Genomic DNA, 24,951 nt, shown 5'->3' with positions numbered 1-24,951 from the left:
TTACTTGTTTGATTTAAATGCAACTTAGAGACATGAGCCTATGTTATAAAAGAGATATTTTACTGTAACTTTTTCATTGTTTCTTCAATCATAAATACATAAACGGAACGCAGTGCCAACTTGCCTCTTGTGCCAACGAGCCCCGGTCTTCCCTACTTATGCATGTGCAAAAATTATCGCGGTATAAATAAATTTTCCGTTCACTACGGTCAGTAACGCCATTCGCTTCGGTCGGGCAAGCTCTTGTGTTTTATTTACGTAAGTGAGGTCGGAAAAACCATTAACATATTGAAAACTAGCATAATACTCGACTTGGCTTATCTGCCGGCGAGAGAAAATCTGTCGAAAACCGCGGCGAGCTAAAATTGTTAAAAAATATTGAAATACTATTAAACAATTAAAAAACTATTGAAAAATTAAAAAAATTATAATAAAAGATTTATAGAAAGTTTAGGTAGATAAGAATCGACGTACATTATTACTCATGCATGTGCAAAAATTATCGCGGTATAAATAAATTCGCCGTTTACTACAGTTAGTAACGCCGTCGGTCAAGCTCTTGTGTTTTATTTATGTAGGTGAGGTCGGAAAAACCTTTAACATGTCAAAAACTAGCACGATACCCGGATTAGCTTATCTGCCGGCGAGAGAAAATCCGTTGAAAACCGCGGCGGGCTTTCTCGAGGCTAGAAGAAAAGTCGACGGTGCGGAAGGTCTGTGGAGAATAGGAAACAAACTTTACGACTTGGAGACCTTCGTGAAATCGCATCCGGGTGGATCTGAATGGATTCGGCTCACGAAAGGAACCGACATCACTGAGTTGTTTGAGGTATTGAGTAGAAGCCAGAATTATTCATTTTGAACGGCATTATTATCGTTATTATCAGTTAATAATTTTGTTTGGGAATATCAAACACTGTACTTTTAATTCGTTATTATTTTATTATTATATTTTCTTTATAATATTTTCATAATCATTTTTCTAATTATTCCTTAGTTGTTACTTTAAGTCTTTACGTTCTATATACATAGTACATATATGTATATATCTATTGTTTTGTTCCTACAACTTGCAATATTCTTTGGAAAATTCGAAGTCTGCCGCCGGAGTTCTCGAGTAAGTAAATTCGGAATTATATTGTAATATTAATTTCTTCACGTAGAGCCACCACATCACCGACAAGGCTGAACGGCTTCTGCCAAAATTCTACGCCCGCGAAGCCGCGACACCGCGGTCGGTGCCCTTGACCTTCTTGCCGGACGGCTTCTATCGTACATTCAAGAGACGCGCGGTCGAGGCTTTGAAGAACGTCGACTTTCATAAACCGTCCACGACGACGAATCTTATCATGGATTTCTTGACGACCGCGACTTTTGCGCTAAGTCTCACCGCCGCCCTCGTCCACTCTTATCTGATTACTGTCCTTGCTAGTGAGCATCCGTGAAGTTATTTATAATTGAGATATTGATTAGATATAACTGATTAGATATAAAGAACGGAAGTTATATAAATTATAAACTAACTATAAGATATCTAAAAGTGAATCAGTAGAATCATTTCCAGTGTATATATATCACTGATTTCCAGTGTATATATATCACTTTCCAGTGGCATATGTATACGTAGAACTGTGATAAACAGTGAGTATCTAAATGTTATTTCTGCAGTGATAAATTCAGGGTTGGGTAGTTAACAAGTAGTTAAAAAAATAGAAGTTAAATAATAAAGTTAAATAGTTAATAACTTTTAACTTATCTTATAAGTTAATTTTAAACAAGTAAACTATTAACTTTAATTAGATTTAAACATATATGATATAAACTTTAACTTACTAATTTTTTTCTAAATTAAACATTGACTTGTTTAAAAAAAAATATTTTTATACAAAGATAATATTTTCTTGTTATTTCATGTAAACTTAATTTACAAATAAAATCTTAAATTTATTTGATCATTTATATTGTAATTGTTTCTTATTTAAAGTAATCTCATTTTAAAAATTATAACATTCTAATTTAATATAAATAATGTTTTTTAAAATTAAATTTTAATTTAACTAATTAAATTTAATTATAATACAACTCTTAATTGAGTTAGCTTTTTGTGCAACTTTTAACTTAACTAAATTAATTTTATAAGTTAAATTTAACTTAATTTAAAGGTTAAAAATATTATTAACTTACCCAACCCTGGAGATAATATACTTCAAACAGTAAATATCATTGAAAAACAGTGAATTTCAGTTTCAAAACTGTTTGAAAGTAAAATTCATTGTCTTTCAATGATATTCACTGACTGAATCTGTATATATTATCTCTAGAAGAATATTGAAATATGTATATACATATACTTGTATGTATATACTATTACAGTTCTGTTGTAAGTATGCCACTGGAAAATAATATACACTGAAAATCAGTGATGATTCACTTTTAGAGAGTACGATTATAGATACATTTAATAACAATAATAAAAATGTAACAACAGTGTGAAAAATATACTAAAAATAATGATGGGTTTTATACAAATAGACGTATATATATATACATATAATTTATTAATTAATTAGCTTTATGTTGATTACGCGTTAAGCGGGAACGTATTAATCGATTGTTTTGTTCGATGATAATTCTAGACGTTTTTTTGACATGGACCACTGTCGCGACACACAACTATTTCCACATGCGAGACAATTTTCGTATGTATTACTTTGATCTCAGTATGGTATCATCGAAAAATTGGCGCATCACGCACGTAATGAGCCACCACATGTACACCAACACCATGTGGGATTATGAGATGTACGTGGTCGAGCCGTTTCTGCAGTGGATGCCTCGGAAGGATAAGTCCTACTTAGCGGGAATGATAAGCAAGATTATCAGTCCCATAGTCTGGATATTGCTGTTCGTTACCGAAGGCTTGAAACGATAACAGAATCATTCTACATTTTTTTCGATAACCTTAACAGATAGGCTTTTTGCTTTGTATACCTACTTGCGATTCATAATTTAAATTAAAAATCTGCTGACACTTAATTCTGATTCCGCGTTTTGTCGACATAAAGAAATTTGCCGAATGGATTTCCACCTCCGCACGTTTCTCGCGCTAAAAGAGATTTGATTATTTTTAGATACTACTTAGTGTACAAGGAGTACGGAGTCTTCGAATTTCGCGATTTCGTGCCGCTCTTGCTACCAATATCGATGTGTTTTATGGCACCCAAGATTCTTATTGCCCTTAAATTGTGGCTGATAATGCTGCTGATTAGTAGCGCTCTATTCGGCTTGATCGCCTTCAACGCAGCCCATCATCATCCCGACATCTTCCACGACGGCGATATTTACAGGTTGCACATCGTTCGCATATCCCTTAAATTACTGAATCATTTTTAAATCGTATCTATGCTTTGAATCAATCAGGTCTGGATTGTTTTGTTTTCCTCCAATTAAAAAAAAATTTAAAGTAATTTAATTAAAGAAAAAAAAATAAAGAGACTATTGATTTAGTTTCAAACTTAGCATTAATTCAATCTCAACTTAAGTTTCATATGATTTTAATATCATCTTTAATTCGTCGGTTTCAATTTTAATTTTTAACTCTGCCTGGTTATATTAATCCCAATTTTTATCTCAACGTAATTTTAATTTCTCGACAACAAGATATTTTTCTTCTCGAAGGGATTAGTAAATCTTTCGTAATCTCTCTAATTTTCTCCAAGGAATGACATGGACTGGGGCCTGCTCGAAATGGACGCGGTGCGCGATCGCGAGGTGATCGACGACTCGCTCATCCTGGCGCTCACGAACTTCGGCTCGCACTCGTTGCACCATCTGCTACCCATCGTGGACCGTCACTACCTGGAATTATGCGTGCCCGCCTTCCTGCAGACGTGCGAGGAATTCCACGTCAGCTCGGACAAGTGGTCGCAGTGGGAGCTTCTGAAGGGGCAATTCAGGCAGCTCACGCGAACTGACGTGAAGAAGAACCAGCGATAGCGCTCGATACGAAACGGCGTATCCGATCGCGGATTGAATTGTTATTCGCATTAAATTTCTTACGCGTCAATCTGTGACGTAGGCATAAGCACCTCGGGCGAATGGCGATGAGATATAATAAACGAGATAAATAAAGAAACTTATTAAATTACACGCGTTTGTTGAAATAAGTTTTAAGGGTTGAACTGAAAATCGAATCTGGACATATGTAAAGTGGACAAATAAATTGACAATCATCATTCTATATCACTTCGAGGAAACGAGAAATTTCACGGGGTTATCAGTTATCACCAATGCGAAATACTTGCACCGTTAAAGCTGAAAATTAGTTTCCGCACAAATATTTCACATGACTGCGTTATATTGTATGTACAATAAATTGATCTAACAATTGAACAACTAAGTGATTCCTTCCCGTTTGTGACGAGAATTCGGTGCGACGTGTAACGAATTCTTATCCTGGAATTCCCTGGATTTTGTACAATCGAGTGATCGGGGCGACTTAGCTCTTGTCTTATTTATTTTTTATTTACTTTAAATACATACTTCATCTCTCTTTATAAATTAACTTTATAAGATACGATATCATTCGGATGACACGTGTAATGATACGCGCTGTTGATCAAATAATCATTTGTAACAACTTGCTTCTTCGTTCTGCCCCCCCCCCCCAATCTCCCATCCCTTCCCGCGAGTGAATTCTTCACTTCTTCTATCAATATTGTATTCATTTTCGCGCTCGACTTCTTGCTCACTACGTGTTATGCAACTCGCGAGAGCGTAAACGTATACGTGTATATTCGTCGCTCTAGTTCCCTCCCCCTTCCCCTTTCCCATCGTTTCGTCTTCTGTGTATATGTGTGTGTGTAAGTATTAATATATCTGTCGCGCTGGCTCTCGCCCTCTCATCGTCCGCCCGCGTGACTTCTCGCTCGATCTTCCTTTCTCTCTCTCTCTCTCTCTCTCTCTTTCGCTCACTCACTCTCACTCTCCTAATCTCTCCCACTTTTCTCCCTCTCTCGACTATTAGCTCGAGTGGTGAAGAAACGCACCCTCGCCTTTCTCCTCTTACTCTCACCTCCCGATTGTCTCCGTCTCGAGCAAGCGCCGATTTTTCGCTTCTTCTTATATACAGAAATCGCCGATTGAACAGAGAAAAAAAATTATTACTTAACGAGAAAGATGACGAGAATTTCGTGATCCGAATGTGATGATATTGATCGATCGCTCTCGATTGCGAGATGACGTTGAGAGCTCCGAGCGAGCTCTCTCGGATTCGTTGCATGTATATATTTTTCGTAGTCTTCGTTCGATGATGGACTCGAGAACAATGATGATCTTTCTGTTTCTCCTCCTTCTCTTCCTCCTCCTCCTCTTACTCTTTTTCTTATTCTCCGGATGTTTTTTGATGTTGAATTTTTTACTTTTTTTGGTTGTTTTTATACTAATTATTTACGCGAACCTCGGAAGGAGCTTTACAGTTCACCATCGGGCATGTCGAAGCCGGGAAAACGGCGAGGGAATGGGACACCATCGAATTCGGGTTTTATCATAGGTCGGTGTGGCTGAAAAAGAAGAGAGATACGTAGCGTGAATCTCTTGCGAGTCACAGATACATGTACATAAATACGAGATAATCGCGCGGATTTTAATAAATACAAAATTTTTCACAAATAAGTTTAAGTAGGTTTAAAAAGGAAAGAAGAGCGGTGAACGGGCGAGTGCGACACGTTTCTCTGTGTCGTTCCTGATGATCATGATCCAACTTTCTCTCGTTTTTCTTGCCCCCTACCCTCGAAATGCGTGAGCATGGGATCGCGATGACGCACCGAGGGTCGTGACACCTCTATTTTGCCGCGCGATAAACGCGACATTTTTTTAGAAAGGGGAGATTTATCTCAGACACTCGTAACTCGTGAGTATTAGTTACAATCTTCTTCTTTTTGAAGAAAATCGAAATTAAATCGCAGTTCTTGTTGATAACGAACTGTCCGCGTACTGTTAAATACGATACAATTTAAAGAACAATGACGATATATACGTACATCGATGAGGAAACTGGAGAAACCTACCTGGATTTAAAAAAAATCAAATAAACGGAAGCCTGGCTCTAATCAGAGCGAATAAAAGAAACTTATAAACCACGAGAAATAAATCACGAGAATATGAAATCGGTATGAACAACCAACATCTTTTTGAATAAACTTCAGTAAAATAAAGTAATAAATAAAAACCTTTTTGCAAATAATCTCGCAGAAAATCATTCATAAAAAGAAATTTCCAATTTTGTTGTATTAAATTATCGAAATGCTCTAAATATAATGCCTTGCAACTAGTTTAATAATAATAATTTTACACCTTAGAAATTAAATTTTTTAATTTATCTATATGTCTAGAAGCATTAAATATATCTTTGTCTATTTAACTTTTCATTCAATTATCAATTCAATCAATATTTAATAAATACACAATCCGATTGAATTTATTTCTTAAATATATTGGCTAGTTGATTCCATTGGCTACTTTTTCACACGCAACCGTTGCTCAGCCTCTAAACTGTGCTCTAATTTCTAACGGCGTCTATAACGGCTTCTACCAACTCGCAAGTGAATACTGTACAGAATAAAAGGACAATAGGTGTGCGAGTTACATAGAGTTAATAAACGAAGAGCAAGCTCGGGCCCACCCGAGAGAGTGGTTATCGAACACACAGGTGCAAACGAGACAGTGACGGATGCAAGAGGGAGTCTCTATCGCGCGTGTTCCTCTCGCGTTTCGCAAACTCCTACTCGTATAAAATTCTAATCACTCTCTCCCTCACTTTCTCTCTCTCTTTCTCTCTCTATAGCTATTCAGCCAACTATAGTTTCTTCTCTTTCTAAGTAATCGTCACACACCCCACGCGCTTATACGAGACACCTCACGTGCACGGACTTACATGGACCAAGCGCGGTGTGTGTGCGTCTACTCCATCACGGAGGGCACCTTACGTTTCTGTTGCGGCTGCACACAGGAAGACACAGATCGCTAATTAGACACCATCAACCTCGATCTGTTCCCCCTTAATCCCAATAACACGGAGAAGAATAATTTTGCTATTGTAGCAAAACTGTCAATTGCTGCTACACATATATATTCGTAATGGCAGCGACAAAATTTCGTTGACCCAATTAATTTTTAAAATTATTCGTTATTAGGACAAAATCTGTTTTGTTGCTAGAATAAAAACAATTTTGTATATTTGTCTTTAAAATCACGTTGATTTGCTGTTTAAGCAAAATAATGTATTGTTAACAAATACTTTGGCTAGCGGAGTAAAATCATTACTGCACGTAAAAAAATAATTTTGCTGTTATAGCTATTGCTACTGAATATTTATAATGGTAGCTACCAAGTTTAGTTGACACAACTGATTTTGATTGCGAGCAGTATGCGGCACCGTCACTAGATGAATACGGGAATGTTCTACTTCTCGTAAATAAAAAACCGCAAAGAATGGAATAAAAGGCGCATTTATTAAGATTTTCCGCTCAGTTTTTAAATACATATTACCATTTTTTATCATGTCACATATTCGTTTTAATTAAATTGATATCATTAAAATAAATATGATATGATAAAAGAAATGGTAATACGTATTAAAATACACGAAAATATTTATTACATGGAACAGGACATTGATGAAATTGCATTCATTGAGATTGCATTGAAAAACATTAATATGAGAGAGCGATTAAGAGATTGATTCAGCAAACGTGTCTTGCTATAATAACAAATTTCATTCGCTCATTTAGTCAAATTAATTGCTCACTAAACAAATTATCTTTTAAGTACTGCAAATGTACTTTGCTCATGTAACAAAATGTATCACTAATGCAGTAAAAAGACAATTGAACTAAAAATTATTTCTTACAGCAAAATAATTTGTAGTTTTAGCAAAATCATATCTAGCAAATAGCAATTTGTATATTTAATCTCTTTTGCTGTCCAGATAATAACTGACAAAATTTGCTACAACAGCTGCATAAAATCTGCTGTGCTAGCAAATTATTTTTCTCCGTTTAACCATTCGATCGATATATTTGCATTCACCGAGCCCATCTTACGCGATCAATCCAATATTAATACAAGCGCGATCAACTTTTAATGATCTTCGCGATGAGAATTTACTTTTTTCTTCGTAATTGCCTAGCTGATACCTGGAGTATTTCTCAATCTGGCAAGATGTATACTTCGTATACGAATTTACAATATAAAGATGCAAGATCGCTAAATTAAAAACTCTTTTGATTAAAGTTATAACAATATGAAATTAATAAATAAAATATATTTATACTAAATTAAATAATTAATATTGTAAACATTCATATCACTTAAAATTAATTAAAGGCTATTTTTTGGATGATTAAATAAATATACCTATATTACTTTATTATATTATTAAGAATCTAATTTTATTATCAAATTATCGGGAGGAAAAAACAATTGATCGAAATCTTTCAAAACGATGTCAATTCATGTTAATCTTTAATTCGCAATAGTACTGTTTTTTTTCAAGTTCGCAATACTATATCCATGAAATTAGATATCTATGCAATAGATATTCGTGAAAGGCATTGCAGTTCCGACATCGCGAATTAAAGATTAAATTCACAGATAGCGGATGAGGCTGCCACGGTTTAATAGCTTACCGCTGGGCTGAGTCCACGTGCGGCACTTCCGCCGCGTCCCTTGGTGCGGAACTTGGTGATCGCCTGCTCGGCGAGGTCCGCCCTCTCCTCGGCCTCCTCGAGCTCTTGTTGCGCCTTGCGGAACTTGGCGAGATTCAGCGCGGCGATCTCCTCCGCCTCTTCGATCTGCCTCTTGTACGTCTTAATCTTCTGTTGAAGCTTGTCGACCAGATCCTGCATGCGCTCGTGATTCTTACGATCCTCGTCCGCCTGGAAACGAGAATGGGAAACAGCCACTTCAGTATATAAATCTCTTTTATCGGTAAATAAATCAAATTGATAAAATCAAATAAAATGAATAAAAAAATAATTAAATTTAAAAATAAGAGGTAAAAATTCAATATCTCGCGATAAACGTTAATCTGATAAATATTATCTCTCGTATTGATTATAAAAATATTAAGTTATTTTGTAAAAACTAAATACGCGTAAGATTAGATTTTCTGTTTCGAATAGATTTAATAAATCGAGATTCTACCTGGAAGCTCAGCTCCTTGATGCGACGCTCGGACTTGCGCAAGTTCTTCTGGGCGTCGGCGTGTCTCCTTTGTTCGCCATCCAGCTCGTTCTCCAGCTCGCGCACGCGCTGTTCCAGCTTCTGGATTGCCTTCTTGCCGCCCTTGAGGGCATTCGCCTCGGCCTCATCCAGGCGCACCTGCAGCTCCTTGATCTGCGTCTCCAGGGCCTTGCGCAGCTTCTCCTGAGTCTGGGCGTGATCTTGCTCGGCGCGCAGCTCGTCGGCCAATCTGGCCGCGTCCACCATCGCCTTCTTCGCCTTCTCCTCCGAATTCTTCGCCTCGTTCAGCAGCTCGTCCAAGTCGGACTAACGGGAAAGGGAAAGGTAATCTATGCAATCCGCTTATCCCTTTTAAGAAACGCTCTATCGAAAACTGATCGAAAACTTACGTGGAGGGTCTGCAGCTCGGCCTCGAGTTTCCTTTTGGCGCCAGAAATGGAGGCGTTCTGGGCGCTCAGTTCGTTCAGCTGTTCGTGGCAGTCGGCGAGTTCCTGCTCGGCCTGGCGACGACCACGGTCCGCCTGTTCCAGGAGAGTGCGGCTTTCCTCGAGCTCGTTCTGCAGAGCGTTGGCGCGGCGCTCCGAGATGCCGAGGAGTTCGCGGGCCTCGTCGCGTGCTCTCTGCTCCTCCTCGAGCGCGGTCTGCACGTCCTTGAGCTGTTGCTGGTATCGCTTGATGTTCTTCTGCGCCTCGGCGTTCGCCTTGTTCGCGTGGTCCAACGCGATTTCTAATTCGTTGATGTCCGCCTCCAGTTTCTTCTTCATGCGCAGCGCCTCAGCTTTGCCCTGAGAATCGAATTGTACTCCAAGATCAGACATGTCCAAGTTATTATTGTAACTAATATAACTTATTGCCTGTGCGTAAAATTGTTCAGCTTTGAAGAACAAGAAATAGATTTTTCAAAAATACGACACAACACTCACCTTGGCTTCTGCTTCGAGGGAAGCTTGCATGGAGTCGAGGGCGCGCTGGTGATTCTTCCTGGTGTTCTCGAATTCCTCCTCTTTCTCCTGAATGCGGCGATCGATCTCCTGTCTGACCTGGCTAAGCTCAAGCTGGCTGCGCAGCACTTTGTTCTCTTCCTGCTCGAGAGCAGCTTCGGCTTCTTCCAGGGCTGCCTGAAGCTCGTCCTTCTCAGCCTCCAAGCGCTTCCTGGCCTTTTCGATCTCGTGAATATTGCGGCCACCCTCGCCGATCTGGTCCAGCAAGTCTTTCACCTCGTCGGCGAGGTTCTTGTTCTCGCGACGCACTGCCTCCAACTGTTCCTGGCCTTCCTCGTATGCGCCTGATCAATCAAACATCAAGAATCAAGAATTAATTGCGTAATTAGGTAGCAGTAATATAATTAATTATATATATATATTGACAAATACAAAACAAAAATATTCACTAATTTTCTCTCACCTCTGAGCCTGAAGAGCTCGGTACTGTAGTTACGGCATTCCTTCTGACTAGCATCCAGCTCGGCGGCGAGATCGTCGACCTTGAGCTTCCATTCCCCGATGATCTTGTCGAAGGCCTTCTGTTTCTTTTCGGCAGCGTTGGCGATGGCGGTGGCGCGATCCACTTCGATTTGCAGATCCTCCACCTCGGTGGACAGCCGTTGCTTGGTCTTTTCCAGAGCGATGACCTTCTGGTTGAGAGACTCGATGGTCTCCTCGGCCTCGGCCAGCCTGGCTTGCAGCTTTCTCTTCGCCTCCTCAAGCTCCTCAGCCCGGGCCACGCCCTCGGACTCGTACTTCGTGCGCCAGAGCTGCGCCTCGGCGTTCGCCTTGCTGAGCTGACGCTGAAGATCGGCCTTACCCTCGGCCTCCTCCTCCACTTGTTCGCGGATGTTGTCCAGATCGTGCTCCAGATTGCGGAACTTGCCGAGCAAGGTGGCGCGCTCGCGCGACTCCTCGTCCGCGAGCCTCTTCGTATCCTCCAGTTGTGTGGTGAGCGAGATCTTGATCTTAGACAGCTGGCTGACCTGCGACTCGGCCTCCTCCAGTTGGCGCAGCAGGTCGCTGTTCTCGATCGACAGCTTCTTCTTCGCGGCATCGAAGTCGTTCAGAGTGCGGTTCACTTCCTCAAGTTTGCCCTGGGTCTCGTTCAACTGGTGCTGCAGCTGCTTGACGATCTTCTCTTGGGCGGCCTGAATTTCGAAGAAAATTATATCAATCGAGTCAATGCGAGTATCTTTATACAGAGCTCGTCTTTTCAATAATTATAATTGAAAAATTAAAAATATTATTAAATTTTTCGTCGATCTCTTCAGATATGTTCCTTCTGATAAATACGAAACGTCATTATGAATTAAAGATAGATGCAACACTATATAAATTAAATAAATCGACATAATGTAGACAAAAATAACTAAATTATTCTGGATTACATTTAAAAAATATCTTTCATATCTCTAAAGTTTGTTATTTCAATTTCTTATCACAATAACGTATATTATTAAGAAAAGATCGTCGAAACGAACTCAAGACATTTAATTTAATAGGCACACATACGGAAGCAATGCTGAGCAAGCAAGGGATTATCGACTCACTCTTCAGATAAATGATTCGTGAATAATCCTGAGAAGAAGGGAATCCATATAGATCTGTTTCTGCGTCTCTGTACCTAGCGAAAGCTGTTAGTCGCGTTAGTCCGGGTATTATTAACGTGGACCGGTATTGAATTTACCTTCTCATTGCTCAGGTGGTCACAGGACGTGCGCAAGTCGTTCAACTCGCTATAGTACTGCACCTTCTCCTTCTCAACCCTGATCGGATACGGAAACAGTTGAAGGGATTATAGATGAATGATGGCACGAATGACGATTTGCATTCCGCAATGCCAGATTAAACAACCTCACTATTCATGATAAATTCTTTGCACGATCAATAATCACAATATATGTAACTTCATTGGCAAGATGAATAAGAAATAATTTAAATATCATTACAGAATTTTATTTCAAAATTGAATTGAAATAGGAAATTAAAATTGATTTAATTCAATTAGAATTTAAAAAATTAATTAAAAATGTAACAATGCACATTTTAATTTTATTATTTTATTTGATTAAAACTAAAGAATATTGATCAATTTTTTTTTTTTTGCAAAGCAAGGTTATTTAATCCAGCATTTTTGACACAGCATAACATTTCGAGCAACAAGACTTTACATAAATGTATATATTTCTTCGGGGTAACTTCATTCTGGTAATCACATGTTTTTTACGGATCGAAGGAATTATCGAAGGTTATATTAACAATGCACAGGGTTTCGAAACTACTTTTGAAAGATGCATGAGAAACACTCCTATCATTCCTCTCTTTTTTTTTCAAGTACCTTCTCCCGAGAGACCTGATCCGTAAGTGCGCGCGAACCGTTCAGCTCGGAGTGGATGTCATGTCGGCCCTTTTCGGCTCTACGAAATTTTACGTTATAGTCGTGTTGCTTTACCATTTTCTCTTTTTTTTTTCAACAAAAGTCAACAGCTGTTGATATTGAAAAATTGAAACTCGCATCTAATCTTTTCAAATTTATCTTAGCGCCATACAATTATTTCTCATCTTCGATGACTAATAAATTTTTAAATCGGAGAGTTAATCTTTTTATAGCGATTCTTAATAAAATTCTCCAACTGCTTTAGCCCCTATTTTTCTTTCAATATTAAATTAAAAAAAAATTGTTTTTTCCATTATTCAAGTTCTATCGTTTTTCTTTGTTGAGAAAGAAACATCAGCTTTGCAAACTCACCTAGCCTTAAGTTTGTTGAGGGTGTCGATTTGCTCGCCCATCTCGGCCACGGCATCGTTGTGCTTCTTGCGCAAGATGGCCAGCGAGGACTCGTGTTGGATGTTGGCCTCCTCGAGGTCCCTGCGGAGCTTGCTGAGCTCGGCCTCTCGCTTCTTGTTCAGCTCGATTTGCGCGGAAGTGGCACCGCCGGCCTCCTCCAGGCGTTCGCCAAGCTCTTCGAGCTCGCGGGCGAGATCGCTGCGTTGCTTCTCGGCCTTGGCGCGTCCGCCGCGTTCCGCCTCAATCTTGAAGATACACATACACGTTATTATGCCATCAGTAATCAATCTACTTTTATTATCAAATTCTAATTGGCGTTTTTTAATCGATTTTCAAAATTAATTAATAACGTCAATTTCAAACATTTTCACAAATTGAAATGTTTCTTAATTCCTTTTTTTTTCAGGCTGAACATTTTGAGGGAAGAATATGTTTTCTTGATTGATTTCGTTATACAAACCTCTTCCTCGAGTTCCTCGATGCGGGCCTGCAGTTCCTTAATCTGCTTCTGCAGTTTGCCGACTAAGGATTGTTCGTCTTCAAGTTTGGCAGTAAGAGATGAGAGTTCCTTGTCTTTGCGTTGAATGGTCTGTTCGAGTTCCTTCTTGTTTCTCTCGAGGTCGGCAACGGCTTCCTGCGTGAGCTTCAAGTCGCCCTCCACCTTCCTCTTTGCCTTCTCTACGTCGGCACTGCAAATTGAAATTTAATACGTTGTATAAACATTCTCAATATTTCCTTTTATTTCTAAATTATTTCTAAAAGTGTATTATGTATTTATACTATTATATAGAATTAATTTCGGGAAAAAACACATTAATTAGAGTAACCAATTTCAATCTATTCTCTTTTCTAAAAATTTTTTTTTTTAATTGAAAAATAAAAAAAATTATAATTGAGTCGCTATAGTTCTTGAAGTTTAATCTTACATAATCAAATTATAATCTTAAATAATCAAACGAACGTCAAATTTACTTACCGTGACTTCTTCTCACGCTCGAGGGAGTCTTCAAGCTCGTCGAGCGTCTGCTCGAGCTTGAGCTTGACTTTGTTGAGGTGGTTGACTTTGTCCTCGGCGGCCTGGAGCTCCTCGCCGGTCTTCTGGTTAACTTCACCCTGGTTCTTCTTTTCCTTGTTGAGCTTATTAATGAGCTCGTCCTGGTGGGCGATTTCATCGTTTAAGTTTCTGATTTGATGATCCTTCGTCGCCTTGTCCTGCTCGGACTTTTGCAAATTCAATTCGAGATCCTCGATATCCTTCTTCAAACCGGATACCTCTTGTTCGAGTTTCTTTTTGTTCTGGAAGAGATTGTTCCTCGAGTCCTCCTCTTCCTTGAATCTGTCGGTGAGGTCCTATGCAAAAAAAACTGGATAAGTATCGACAATGTTTCTTTGAAAACGAAAAGAGCAGGTTATTTCGCCAGAAAATTCTACATATATGATCGTGTCTCTTAAAGAATTCCAATTATTATTCGTTGATATTTCAAAATTTTAGTCATTAATATTTTATTTAAATGCTATTTTATTTATTTTATTTTTTTATTATTTAATATTATATAACATATTATTGGCTTTCTCGTTATTCAATTTTCTATCTTTCTTGTTTTTATTATTTTTGACATTATATCTTTCTTTATTTTGTTCGAAAAACTCAACTAATATCTTATTAATATTTCACTTTACCTATGTTTATTTTAACACTATTATTGCTACATCTACTTTTCATATTTTATTTTATTTTCAACTTGTTTAATATTGTTTATCATATGTTCATTATATAACTCATTTAAAATCTTGTTTACGTTTGCTATAAAATATTCTTAGCGTATTTCGTGAACGCATGCGAGCGGTTTAAATTGCGGCTCGGTATTAATTTAAATCTCCTTTTTTTAAAATGACATAATCTCCAGAATCTTGTTTGCCGAAGAGGTATTTGGGTCGATGACAGGTCCGCACGTGGAATTTATCTCTTGCTGGAGTATCCTTTGGCGCGCGCCAAGTCCCTCGTCGAGAATGTCAAACGCATCTCTTTTCCTCTCCGGCACGGCCACGCGATTAATTGGCATTGACGCGCAATTACGGGGCGGCCCGCACGCACGGGCGCCTAATATTAGTTAATGCGGGGGCAAAGAATATTGGCACAACATCTCGCCCGGCCGGCGCGATCAATCTCCCCGTTCATCACGTTTATCTCTTCATCGCGCGCTCCGTTCGGATTCGGCGACCCGGGTCTATATTTGCCGAACAGAAAAGTTCGAAATTTTTGCGTTACTTATGCAGAGAATATTTTAGAAGATTCGACAGCGCAAGCGAAAAAACGGGCGAAAAACGCGGAAGAGAGAAAGAGAGAAAAACAGAAAGGTACAATAATGCGGAAGTCAATCTTCCTATCAATTAAATATTCAAATAAAAATAAATGTTTTGAGAGAAAAATAAAACAATCATATAATTAATAAAGTAAAAATCCGACAAACAGATTCGCTAAAATGAAGAGCACAGAAAAGAGGAAAGATGAAAATGGATAGATGAACAATATTGAAACCAGAAACATCTCTGCCTTTCCAACTGGGATAATCTGGCGCAGCGGTTTAGTGCACCTCGAGATCATATCCCGAGCAGGTGGAAGACGAGGTGGAAAAATCGGTGGCGACAGCCGAAGAAACGACATGGTCTCGTCGGCGATGATGAAGAGGCCGCGAAGGAGATACGGCTGTATGACTATGACGCACGCGTGCACGCGCAAGCACGCGCGGTATATGACGGCATATAAATACACTCTACACCTGTTACCTCCTTCGTTTTCTCTCGCCTCCGCTCCAGCGAGCTTAAAACCGCCGCCCACTTTTAATAACCTGGAATCTGGGATCTGCTAAATTTGTTGCCGTCGCCCTCACTCGCTCGCTCACTCGCTCTCTTTATCCCTCTTTCTTTTTCCACCCCGTTCTCTCTTCCCGTCTTCCTTCTTCCTTCTTCCTATCATCGACCTGACCGTAAATGGTGACGTTTAACGTCGATGCCAGCCGCGGTCTTCCGGTCGCTTTTAATCGCGAGAGGATCGCTCTCTCGACACCGGCCGAGCCAATCGCGATGCGCTCGATGCGACAGCTTTTAATAGGCGCACCTCGCGATCGCGATATTAGCTCACTTAACGAGCTAAGAGCCGCTTTTGATGGCCATTGCGATTTGGTGGAATTAGAGATTAAATCGAAGATATGAAAATTATGATTAAGGCAATTACGATAATAACGATTGAAAGTGTATAGGTAAAAATTAATTAAAAGTGAAACAAAAACCGCATAAAACGAAAGTTAAATAAAGCAAGAGTAATTATAAATAAATGAAAAATGTTTATTATTAAAGCCTCGGTATTACTGATAATTCCTCGATAAATATATAATTAAAAGTTGCAAATACAAGACTCTCTCAAATTTCTTCTTTACGAAAAAAGGTGATTATATAAAATTCACTCGATTCGTCTAAATCTGCAAAGTGATTTACGAACGTTATAACATCATTACTTCATCGTTACTTCACCTTTCATATTTTGCCAGTCAACAACCTATTAATTTAGAACTTATGCTTTTTACTTAATAAATATTTCCTTATATCTTTGATTTTTCAGTATGTCGCACGTTTTATTTAAAATCCGTCGTTTCTATTCTAACTCCACCAAGACGGACTCGAGTATCAAGTTGCACGTTGGAGAACAAGGAACGGTAAATGATTACGAGCCGATGACGGGCGTCGGAGAGCGTCACGACGACAAGCGATGACGAGTAGCCGCGGTTTTAAGTGGGTGTTTAAAAAGTACTGGTAAAAATAGTCAGTCTGGAATCCAGTTGGAAAGAAAGAGGGAGAGAAAGACAGAGAAAATCTGGAATTCTAGTCGCGATCACGAAACGTCTATTTTCTGCGAGCGCGACGCCTTCGAGAAGTTTATTACCGTTGCTTTTTCTCCAGCGCGTGTTTTCGCGCCCGCTTAACAACCGGATAAAAATACTAGTGTTCAACATACTGATACGTTCGTCCGAAATTTCGACGACTCTCAGATTCCACCGGCAAATATTTACGACGACGGCGAGACTATTGTGAGAAACGGCGATTGTACAGAGCGAAATGCGAGGAAATTTCGAGGACATTGCGACGAGTTTGTGAAGTAATTTCGAAAAAACTGTTCCATGCTGTTACAAAGAAAAACGGGACATTGAAACGAAACAATTGTAAAGAAACGTGATGATCGCGAAATTATTAGTAGATATATTTTATTATATTTTTAATAGATATTTTATATATTAGAGAATGAGCTTTCTGAAAAAATAAGAGATGAAAAAATGATTAATAATAAAAATCTTATTAATAATAACTTGACAGCTATTACCTTTGGCACAATTATAATTATGACAGATCATATTCAGAGCCTGATAATTATTTCTTATATAAAATATCTGTGTTTTTTTTAGATTTCTTTTTTCTTAACAATTTTGAAAAATAGATCTTAAAAATATCGTAAAAAGAATGTGTTTATTAAAATCTGTCCATTAAAATCGTTTATTATTAATTTTGCTTTACCATTCAAAGGAAATGTTATAAATGCTTCTCTTCGAAGAAGCACGAGAAAACGTGCCGGGAAGCAACGCGCGCGGCTGGAGTCTCACGGAGAACATCATCCGTGGGTGACGTTAAATCGGGGAAAAGATGTAACAAGGTTGCGCGCAACGTATGCACACAGGGTGCGTGCACCGTAATTTTAGCAGCGCGATATGGCCGAATATATAAGCGTCGACCGCGTAACCGGATGAGTTGTCGTCCGCGCCACGCTCGGGCTCGAAGAAAAATAGCGCGTCTGACTAATTCCGCGCCTCCGCTACTTTGTCGCTACGCGCTCGCGCTCGCTTACGAAATTCGCGCGCCGCGCGTAACTCGAGCCGCGATTTAAATCACAAAAATCCCCCTGCCCGCCGACAGTTAATGTCACCCCGGCTTAAATCCGCGTTCCTTCTTTATCTTCTCGCGAAGAGCTGTTCTGTCGCTGCACTACTGCCGTGAAGTCGGAAAATCCGCGAGCAATTCGCGACGATGCGACGCGACATAATTTCGATGACAAGAATGAGAAAGAATTCAAATTTTTTTTTTAAATTCTCGTCAAAATGAAGTTTTAGATTTTTGCTGTTGTAAGCTCATTTATTTGTTTCGTTTATTCTAATATTATATTTTGTCAAATATTGCTATTAATATATTGAGATACCTAATATACATTTTAATTTAATTTAGAAGTTTAGTCGAGCATGATCAATAAATGTTACCAAACAAATTATAGTTCTATGAGCGCGATGATGCTAATTATATGGCTTCTCGCCCTTCGACATCGACTCGCGCGCGGCTTGCGCCACTGTGCTAATTACGCCGCTAATTATATTACTTTCTGCCCTTCGCAGTTGAGTGACTCGCAGCTTGCGCCAAATAGTCGAAAATGATTTCATATCGCGATTTTTATCGTCGATTCGGTCTCCGCTATCTTGATAACTTTGATGAGGAATTCTTTCAGCGTTAGCGTTGTTTCTATCCCCATTCTGACTCATATAATTACGCGCTTCCATGTCAATGGTAGCAAAAACGAAATTATTGTCATTATTGTTAATAATTTCCAATAGAATATATATTTTTTAATTTAGAAAATGCATATTATCGCTTTGTTTTCAATTGGCTGCCGAAGATTATAAGAGAACCGAAGATATCATAAAAAAGAAATATCGTGCTTTTGAAACCGTAACTTATATCCCGAAGCTTTTCGATCTTTCCTTGATATAAATTAAAATTTTTATAACAATAAATTAACAATTTTATAAGAAGTAAATTAGTTTTAATATAAAAATTTGTAAGTTAATACTAATCAATTTTACAATAAAAAATTTCTAGATTCGCTATAATTGAATCTAATAAATTTTAGCAGAGGAGCTTCTGTAAACTTTATTGCATATTTTAGTGCGAATAAATTCAATAGCGAATTCTTTCAAAGTGCGATCAATAATAACTTTTCATTTCTAGTAATTTTAAATTAAAAAAAAAATCAATGCGAGTGTAATTCTCACCTGCAGCTGTGATTCGAGGTCGGCCTTCTGCGCGGCTAGTTTCAACGATTTCTCCTGGAACTCGGAGAGCGAGCCCTTCTCACCCTCCAGCTGGCGCAACAGATTGGTCTTCTCGGTGAGGAGCTTGCCATTCATGTCCTCCAGCTCCTTGCGCAGCTTCTCCTCCTTCTCGAAGGCCTCCTGCGCCTTCCTGGCTTTCTCTTCCAACGCCTGAAACGAGGCCATTTCACCTTCGATCTTGCTGCCGCCGTTCACCAACGCAGTCGGATTCTCGACCAGCACCGTGTCGCCCATTATTGATCACCCTCGGAGGAAAACCGAGGAATACACGCGCGAGTGCACTTGATTTCGATTCTTTATCTCGTAAGTAATCGGGGATCGGGGGATTTACGCCGAGAGAGAGAGAGAGCGTGAGCGAGAGAGAGGAGAAGGGATCCCCGGGGAAGAATCGGTCGATCGAACGAGAGGTACGAACGTCGCGAGAAGCCTCTCGAATTTAACTTTTAACCGGGATCGGCCGCTCCGATGATCGCTCGAAGACGAAAGAAAACAGCGCGCGGGACTCGAGGATACGAGGTCCCTACTTACGTCTCGAGATATCAAAGAGAGGCTTCGAACACCCGCGTGAATATATATATATATAGTATATAGTATATATATATATATGTGTGTATGTGTGCGTGTGTGTGTGTGTGTGTATGTGTGTGCGTGCGTATTCGAGAGGGCGAGGCTTCTCCCTCTTTGTTCGTCGAGCGGGTTCGCGTTAGTTTCGAAGGGGTCGGCGCGAGGTCGCGGGTCCAACTGGTCCCGGATTCGGTCGAAGCCCAACTTTTCTACCCGCACACACCCGCGGTTCCTCTACCCGTGCCCGTTTCCGGCAGCTAGTAAGGAGCGAGCCGCGGCGATCTTGATCGTGGGCGTCCCCACTCCAGTGGCGCCTCATCGCCACTGTACGTGTAAAAATATTTATAACCGATCCGATACTACATTTCAGGGGGATGAGAGCAGGGGAGAGGCAGGGAGTGGCTCATGTCCGCGGAGGGGGGTCGGTCTTGGACGAAATTAGAAGCGATCTCTGGAAGGGCCGTCCTCTCTCTCTCTCTCTCTCTCTCTCTCTTTCTCTATCTTTCTCTCTCTCTTTCCAGCGACCACCCCCTTTTTGGCGGCTCCAAGGTGCAAAGTGGATAAGTGGATCGCAAAGAGTGAGCGATCTCAAGTGAGCGAATATCTGAAGATACATTGGAGCGTATACTGAGAAGCGAATTTGAGCAATGCAAAACTTTGGAAAATTTTTTTGAATCTGTGATAATGTACTCTCATCTTTTTCTTCATGGAACTTTCTTCTTAGACTTCGTCGTAGTGCAGTGATTACAGTTATTTAAAACCAAAAGCTCTATTTTTAGAAAGAGATGTAAGTGAAGCGGATACTTTGTTATTTTTGCCACAAATACTATATGAACTAATGCATTTATAAAAATAGATTTTCAACTCGAATTAAAATATTAAAGATAAAGAAATAATAATAATATTAAAGAATGAAATTATTATTTAATTATAAATCGCGATACTATTACACAAATCAATTAATAATGACAGTCGACTGTACAAGATTAACTTTTACTGTTGTAGAAATAATTCAGAGAGAGTGAAAGATATTTGAGGTCGGTATTAAATTTTTTCATGAAAACCCTCGAACCGAAATATTAAATTTGAGCGAAATATTAAATTTCGTTGATGCATCTTGAATTAATGATTCACTGCCGAATCAGCTAGCAGGCAAGTGTCAGTACTATGACGTAAAAACAACTAGACGAAATTAGAAGCGTCGACATTCCGGAGGAGTCAGAGCGCGATACAAAAAAAATATGGGGATCACGTCTCCTGGGTGTCTCTGAAGGACACATAATTGTATGATCCTTTTCCCGAGAGCCGAGAATCTATTAATAAGAAACCGCTTCGGTAACATGATCGAACGTTGATTCACCGCCGGCTTTATTATGCTTCTAATTTGGGACACCAGAGCGGTATCAGTGAACTGGACTGGAGAACGGGAGCGTGCACGGATTCCCCTAATCCTCGTTAATTTGGGATATAGTCGAAAATATAGATAGTTCGAGAGCGGGGGAGGAGGGGGAGGGGGTCAGGAGGTTGACAGAATTAGAAGCGTCGACGTTCCAAAAGGGTCGACCGACAAATTTCTTTCAAAATTTTTCGATTAAGTGAAACCCTTGCGTATACCAATAATTGATCGACGTTACCGTACTAATAATTGATTTGGCAAAACTTGCTTTTTGTAACAAATATGTGTTTAAAAAATGATCAATTTACAAAGACAGCAATAGAATTAAATTTAATACATAAATTCAAGAAGAAAAATTCATGCAGTGATTATGGATTTTTGTAAATCTATTGAAGAATGAACAAACATAAATCTATTTAACGGCAGAGGCAAAATTCGCATTCTTATTAATTCAATAGAATTTTCTTGAAGCTAAATTTGATAAATATATATGAATAAGGCAAAGATGTATGTGACGACTTTATCGGATTCAAATTCAAGGAATTTGAATAAATTCGGAAAATTTGAGAAATTGAAGGAATCTGCGTTTAGAAATAAAAATGTACGATGCATTCTCGAGTTACGAAAGTATTACGGGAGTTTAAAAAAATACGTGGAAAAAGTTCAATTTCGAAGAAATTCCGATTTGGAGCTTGGTAGAGAATTTGTGCATGAACAAGCCGCGAAAACGAGAAGACCAGGCGCCGGATAAATAAACGTTGTGCGTCTGGAAACTGGAGCCGTTACGGGCCGAGCAAAAGAAGAAACAAATTCCACTGGCGATTTCGAGCCGAACGGTACGGTTGAGCACGAAGTCCAGGTCGTAAATCACCGTCAAATCGGAGCTTTATTTTGCCAAGTTTCCGCGGCCTTTCGCGAGCTTTCGGTTTTCGCGGAATGAACATTTTGCACACTTTGCAACGTTCGCTTCTTTCTCTGGTGCAGCGTACGCTCGAGTGTTAACAATCATAATCTGTCATTGTGCACGAGTTAAAGATCCCTTTGAGAAGTACAATTTCATCGTCGCAGATAATCAAAGAGTTCAGAGAAAAAAATATAAAATTGTGGATGCGACGTAATTTATAAAGTTCACTTAGAATGTAAAATGGACCTACAGTGAACTTTATAAATTATGTTCAAAAAGAAACAAAATTAATTAATTTTAATTCAAAAGTCAAGATAAAGACGTAATTGAGAATTACGGCAAATAAAATTAAGAAATGGCAGAATTTCAAAAATGCCAAATAAAAAGATAAAGATAACATTTCTGCTCTGAAGTGCTTATGATTGAAATGTAGGAGAAAATATTAAAATCCGTATTGTCTTTGCTGTATCATTTGCTTTGCAGGGTGCTGATCGAGAACCGTACTTCATTTTCCTAAAGCTTAAAATAGAAAGATAAATATACCAACAATATATACGCTAAACAAATTTATCAAAATTTTGAACGTCGGCACTTAAACAAATACATAATTTAATAAAAGCCAAATAGAAAAACAATAGTGATTAAAGAAGAGATTGCAATAATTTGAACGCAAAATAACGGTCTATTGAATTAATTATTTTAATAATTCACCTTTAAAATACTTTCAAGTAAAATGATTTATCGAGACGGGATCTCGAAGAGAAATACTCACGGCCATCTCGTCCTCGATACGAGTGACGTTGAGTAGAGGCTTGATCTTCTGCCACAACTTCCACCACGGCCAGGTGCGGAGTTGGAGGTACTTCCTCAGGTTCCTCTGGACAACCACGAGAGCCAGACGTTGCTCCTGGAGTTTCTTGTAGTCCTTACGGGACAGGTAACCCCTGATGTAAGCTTGCATCCAGGACACGATCTTGCTGAGACGCTCGTCGCGAAGCTCCTCCATCTGACCCAGGACTCCGGCACGGAAGAATACCTATTTTTTTTTCGGAGGAAAAAAGGAAGTGAAACATTGAGAGAAATTGTACGCCGTAACGAATCTTTGAGATGCACCTCGATCATCGAACGTGATAATAAAATCGACGACGGCCAATTCAAATATACGACAAATAATTTGTGACACTCAAAAAAATATAATAATCAAATTAAGATACATAGCCGACGAAAGATCATCGATGTTACGAATAAAAAATTAAAAGTTAAAAAAGCTATTATTAAAAACTATATGTAATTATTATACAAATACATATTATAATTTAGCTCTCTATAAATGATTTAATTTTTATTCAATTTAACGGTATCACTGGAAGATAATCGCGGTACATCCGTTTACTTTCACAAACTGGCCTTCCATGCCGTTTTTAGCTCGGAAAAAGGGTCGTTATTCGACGATAGGAGGTAGACAGATATTGCCTCACGCTTCTCGTGGGATTGCACCACGCTGAAAATTGATTTGGCAGAGGTATCCTTTGTTAGCGCGACTGATGATAGCACGTCGTTAATAATTTGCTCGAACGAGGCTGTAAACAGTTAATCGCCGAAGCCACGCGGTGTTAAATTGACACTCTTCGACGTTTAATGGCCAACATTTTCGAGTATGACTGCTCGCACATCGTATATAAATATATAAATATACAAACAACGTGTCCCGCATTCTCGGAAAATGTGTATTCCAGAGAACATAGATATTCCGAGACTCCAGAAACTCCGGAAGCTTCGAGTCTTAAAATCGATTTCCGCTTCGATCCTCGAGCTTTTATCGTCTAAGAACATTTCTGAAATGTGTCGAAGATTTTTCGAAAATCAAAATATTTTATCCTCTTCCTCCGCGTCTCTGCATGTTGGCGACTAAATCGTCGGCGCCGTAAAAACAACGCGAAAGCTCGCGAAACATCCGCGAACGGGACATCCGACGGTCGACAGTCTGATGTATCCCTGCGGATTCGTGGCCTCTCGTGCTGCTCGTGCGTGTTAGCCGGATTTGCGCGCCGTGATGCTACTGCCACGACGTTGGACCACAGCAGGTGTCCGATACCTTGGTGTGACCCATGCGGTACTGATCAGTCTCCAGATTGATCGCGTCCAGGATGATCTGGGTGGCCTTTCGCGGCTCGCAACCCTCTGGCACGGCATTGGCGCACAGAATTTTGTATCTGCGTTCGTGGCCGCCGACCGCGCCGGTCAAGTGTGTTTTGCGGTTCGGTGCGGTTTGGTGCATATTGGTATTTGACGATGTGTGTGTGTGTTCACAAAACAGACAGAAAAAAATCACCACGCCAGGTTAGAGGCTTGTCGTATTATTGCTTCTCGTTGCTGTAGAATCGAGAATACATCGGAGGGGAGGCGGGGGGAAGAGGGAGGGGGGGAGAGCAACAGAGTTCAAAGGGTAACGAATGGTATCCTTCGAGGATACTTTGTATTCGAGGAGGTCCACTTCGTGTCGGTCGCGGACAAGGATGGAACGTCAGTTAAAGCGCGAGATCTTCGGAGAATAACTTTGCTATACTGAAAATTTGTAAAACTTCAACAAAAAGAATTTAATTATCTCGCACTTTAAAAGACATATCGCCCATCTTTTATGTCTACCGCCCAGTCGCTAAGGGGCATCGACGTGTCAAGGTTCAAGTACATCAAAACGACAATGGACGGACAGTTGCACTTACGATCGACGAGTGTTCGAGTGACCAAAAAAACCTATCTCGCTAAATCATTAACGATCATCTTTACCGCGAAAAGAATTGTAGAACGATCTGAAATTAGGGGGCGAGAGTCTCGGTCGTCGAGCGTCGTCGATCGCGCGCAAAGCTGCGCCACGAGATTATCGTCGGCCCGGGGCCAGACCGAAAGTTGCGGTCGGGCGTGGG

At 39.6% G+C, this 24,951-nt stretch overlaps 2 protein-coding genes across 23 annotated transcripts in view; one reads left to right on the top strand and one right to left on the bottom strand.

The window, feature by feature from the left end:
* Positions 1 to 548: 548 nt before the first annotated feature.
* On the top strand, positions 549 to 4,392 carry LOC105454588 (cytochrome b5-related protein-like). The gene is made up of 5 exons (XM_011697301.1): positions 549 to 829; positions 1,164 to 1,431; positions 2,637 to 2,926; positions 3,130 to 3,347; positions 3,720 to 4,392. The coding sequence occupies exons 1-5, from the start codon at positions 602 to 604 to the stop codon at positions 3,994 to 3,996; spliced, it is 1,281 nt and encodes a 426-aa protein (XP_011695603.1). The 5' UTR covers positions 549 to 601; the 3' UTR covers positions 3,997 to 4,392.
* Positions 4,393 to 5,427: 1,035 nt separating this feature from the next.
* Positions 5,428 to 24,951, bottom strand: part of LOC105454585 (myosin heavy chain, muscle) — a 50,280-nt gene continuing 30,756 nt past the window's right edge. For 16 of the 22 annotated variants that reach the window (XM_011697294.1, XM_011697288.1, XM_011697280.1 and 13 more), the window contains exons 15-26: positions 22,800 to 23,063; positions 19,104 to 19,313; positions 13,994 to 14,367; positions 13,478 to 13,706; positions 12,979 to 13,262; positions 11,917 to 11,995; positions 10,648 to 11,377; positions 10,167 to 10,528; positions 9,633 to 10,028; positions 9,205 to 9,549; positions 8,688 to 8,936; positions 5,428 to 5,561 (exon numbers count right to left, since the gene is read on the bottom strand). In XM_011697294.1, the coding sequence (XP_011695596.1) occupies positions 5,472 to 5,561; positions 8,688 to 8,936; positions 9,205 to 9,549; positions 9,633 to 10,028; positions 10,167 to 10,528; positions 10,648 to 11,377; positions 11,917 to 11,995; positions 12,979 to 13,262; positions 13,478 to 13,706; positions 13,994 to 14,367; positions 19,104 to 19,313; positions 22,800 to 23,063 (3,612 nt within the window). In that variant the 3' untranslated portion in view covers positions 5,428 to 5,471. Of the gene's footprint in view, positions 5,562 to 6,934; positions 7,000 to 8,687; positions 8,937 to 9,204; positions 9,550 to 9,632; positions 10,029 to 10,166; positions 10,529 to 10,647; positions 11,378 to 11,916; positions 11,996 to 12,978; positions 13,263 to 13,477; positions 13,707 to 13,993; positions 14,368 to 19,103; positions 19,314 to 22,799; positions 23,064 to 24,122; positions 24,241 to 24,951 lie in introns of all 22 variants that reach the window. The other 6 variants (XM_011697298.1, XM_011697279.1, XM_011697282.1 and 3 more) reach the window with 2 other exon arrangements.

The sequence above is a fragment of the Wasmannia auropunctata genome, unplaced genomic scaffold (genome assembly GCF_000956235.1).
Source record: "Wasmannia auropunctata unplaced genomic scaffold, wasmannia.A_1.0 LD335981.1, whole genome shotgun sequence".
NCBI classification, from domain to species: Eukaryota; Metazoa; Arthropoda; class Insecta; order Hymenoptera; family Formicidae; genus Wasmannia; species Wasmannia auropunctata.
Note: the sequence above shows the minus strand (reverse complement) of the source record. Positions and strands in the feature narration are given on the sequence as shown.

Bases quoted from the DNA above. Each gene is read 5' to 3' on its own strand.
- LOC105454588 (XM_011697301.1), top strand. From the start codon at position 602: ATGTCAAAAACTAGCACGATACCCGGATTAGCTTATCTGCCGGCGAGA. The intron at 830-1,163 runs GTATTGAGTAGA...TTCTTCACGTAG, and splicing joins ACATCACTGAGTTGTTTGAG to AGCCACCACATCACCGACAA. The intron at 1,432-2,636 runs GTGAGCATCCGT...TGATAATTCTAG, and splicing joins TCTGATTACTGTCCTTGCTA to ACGTTTTTTTGACATGGACC.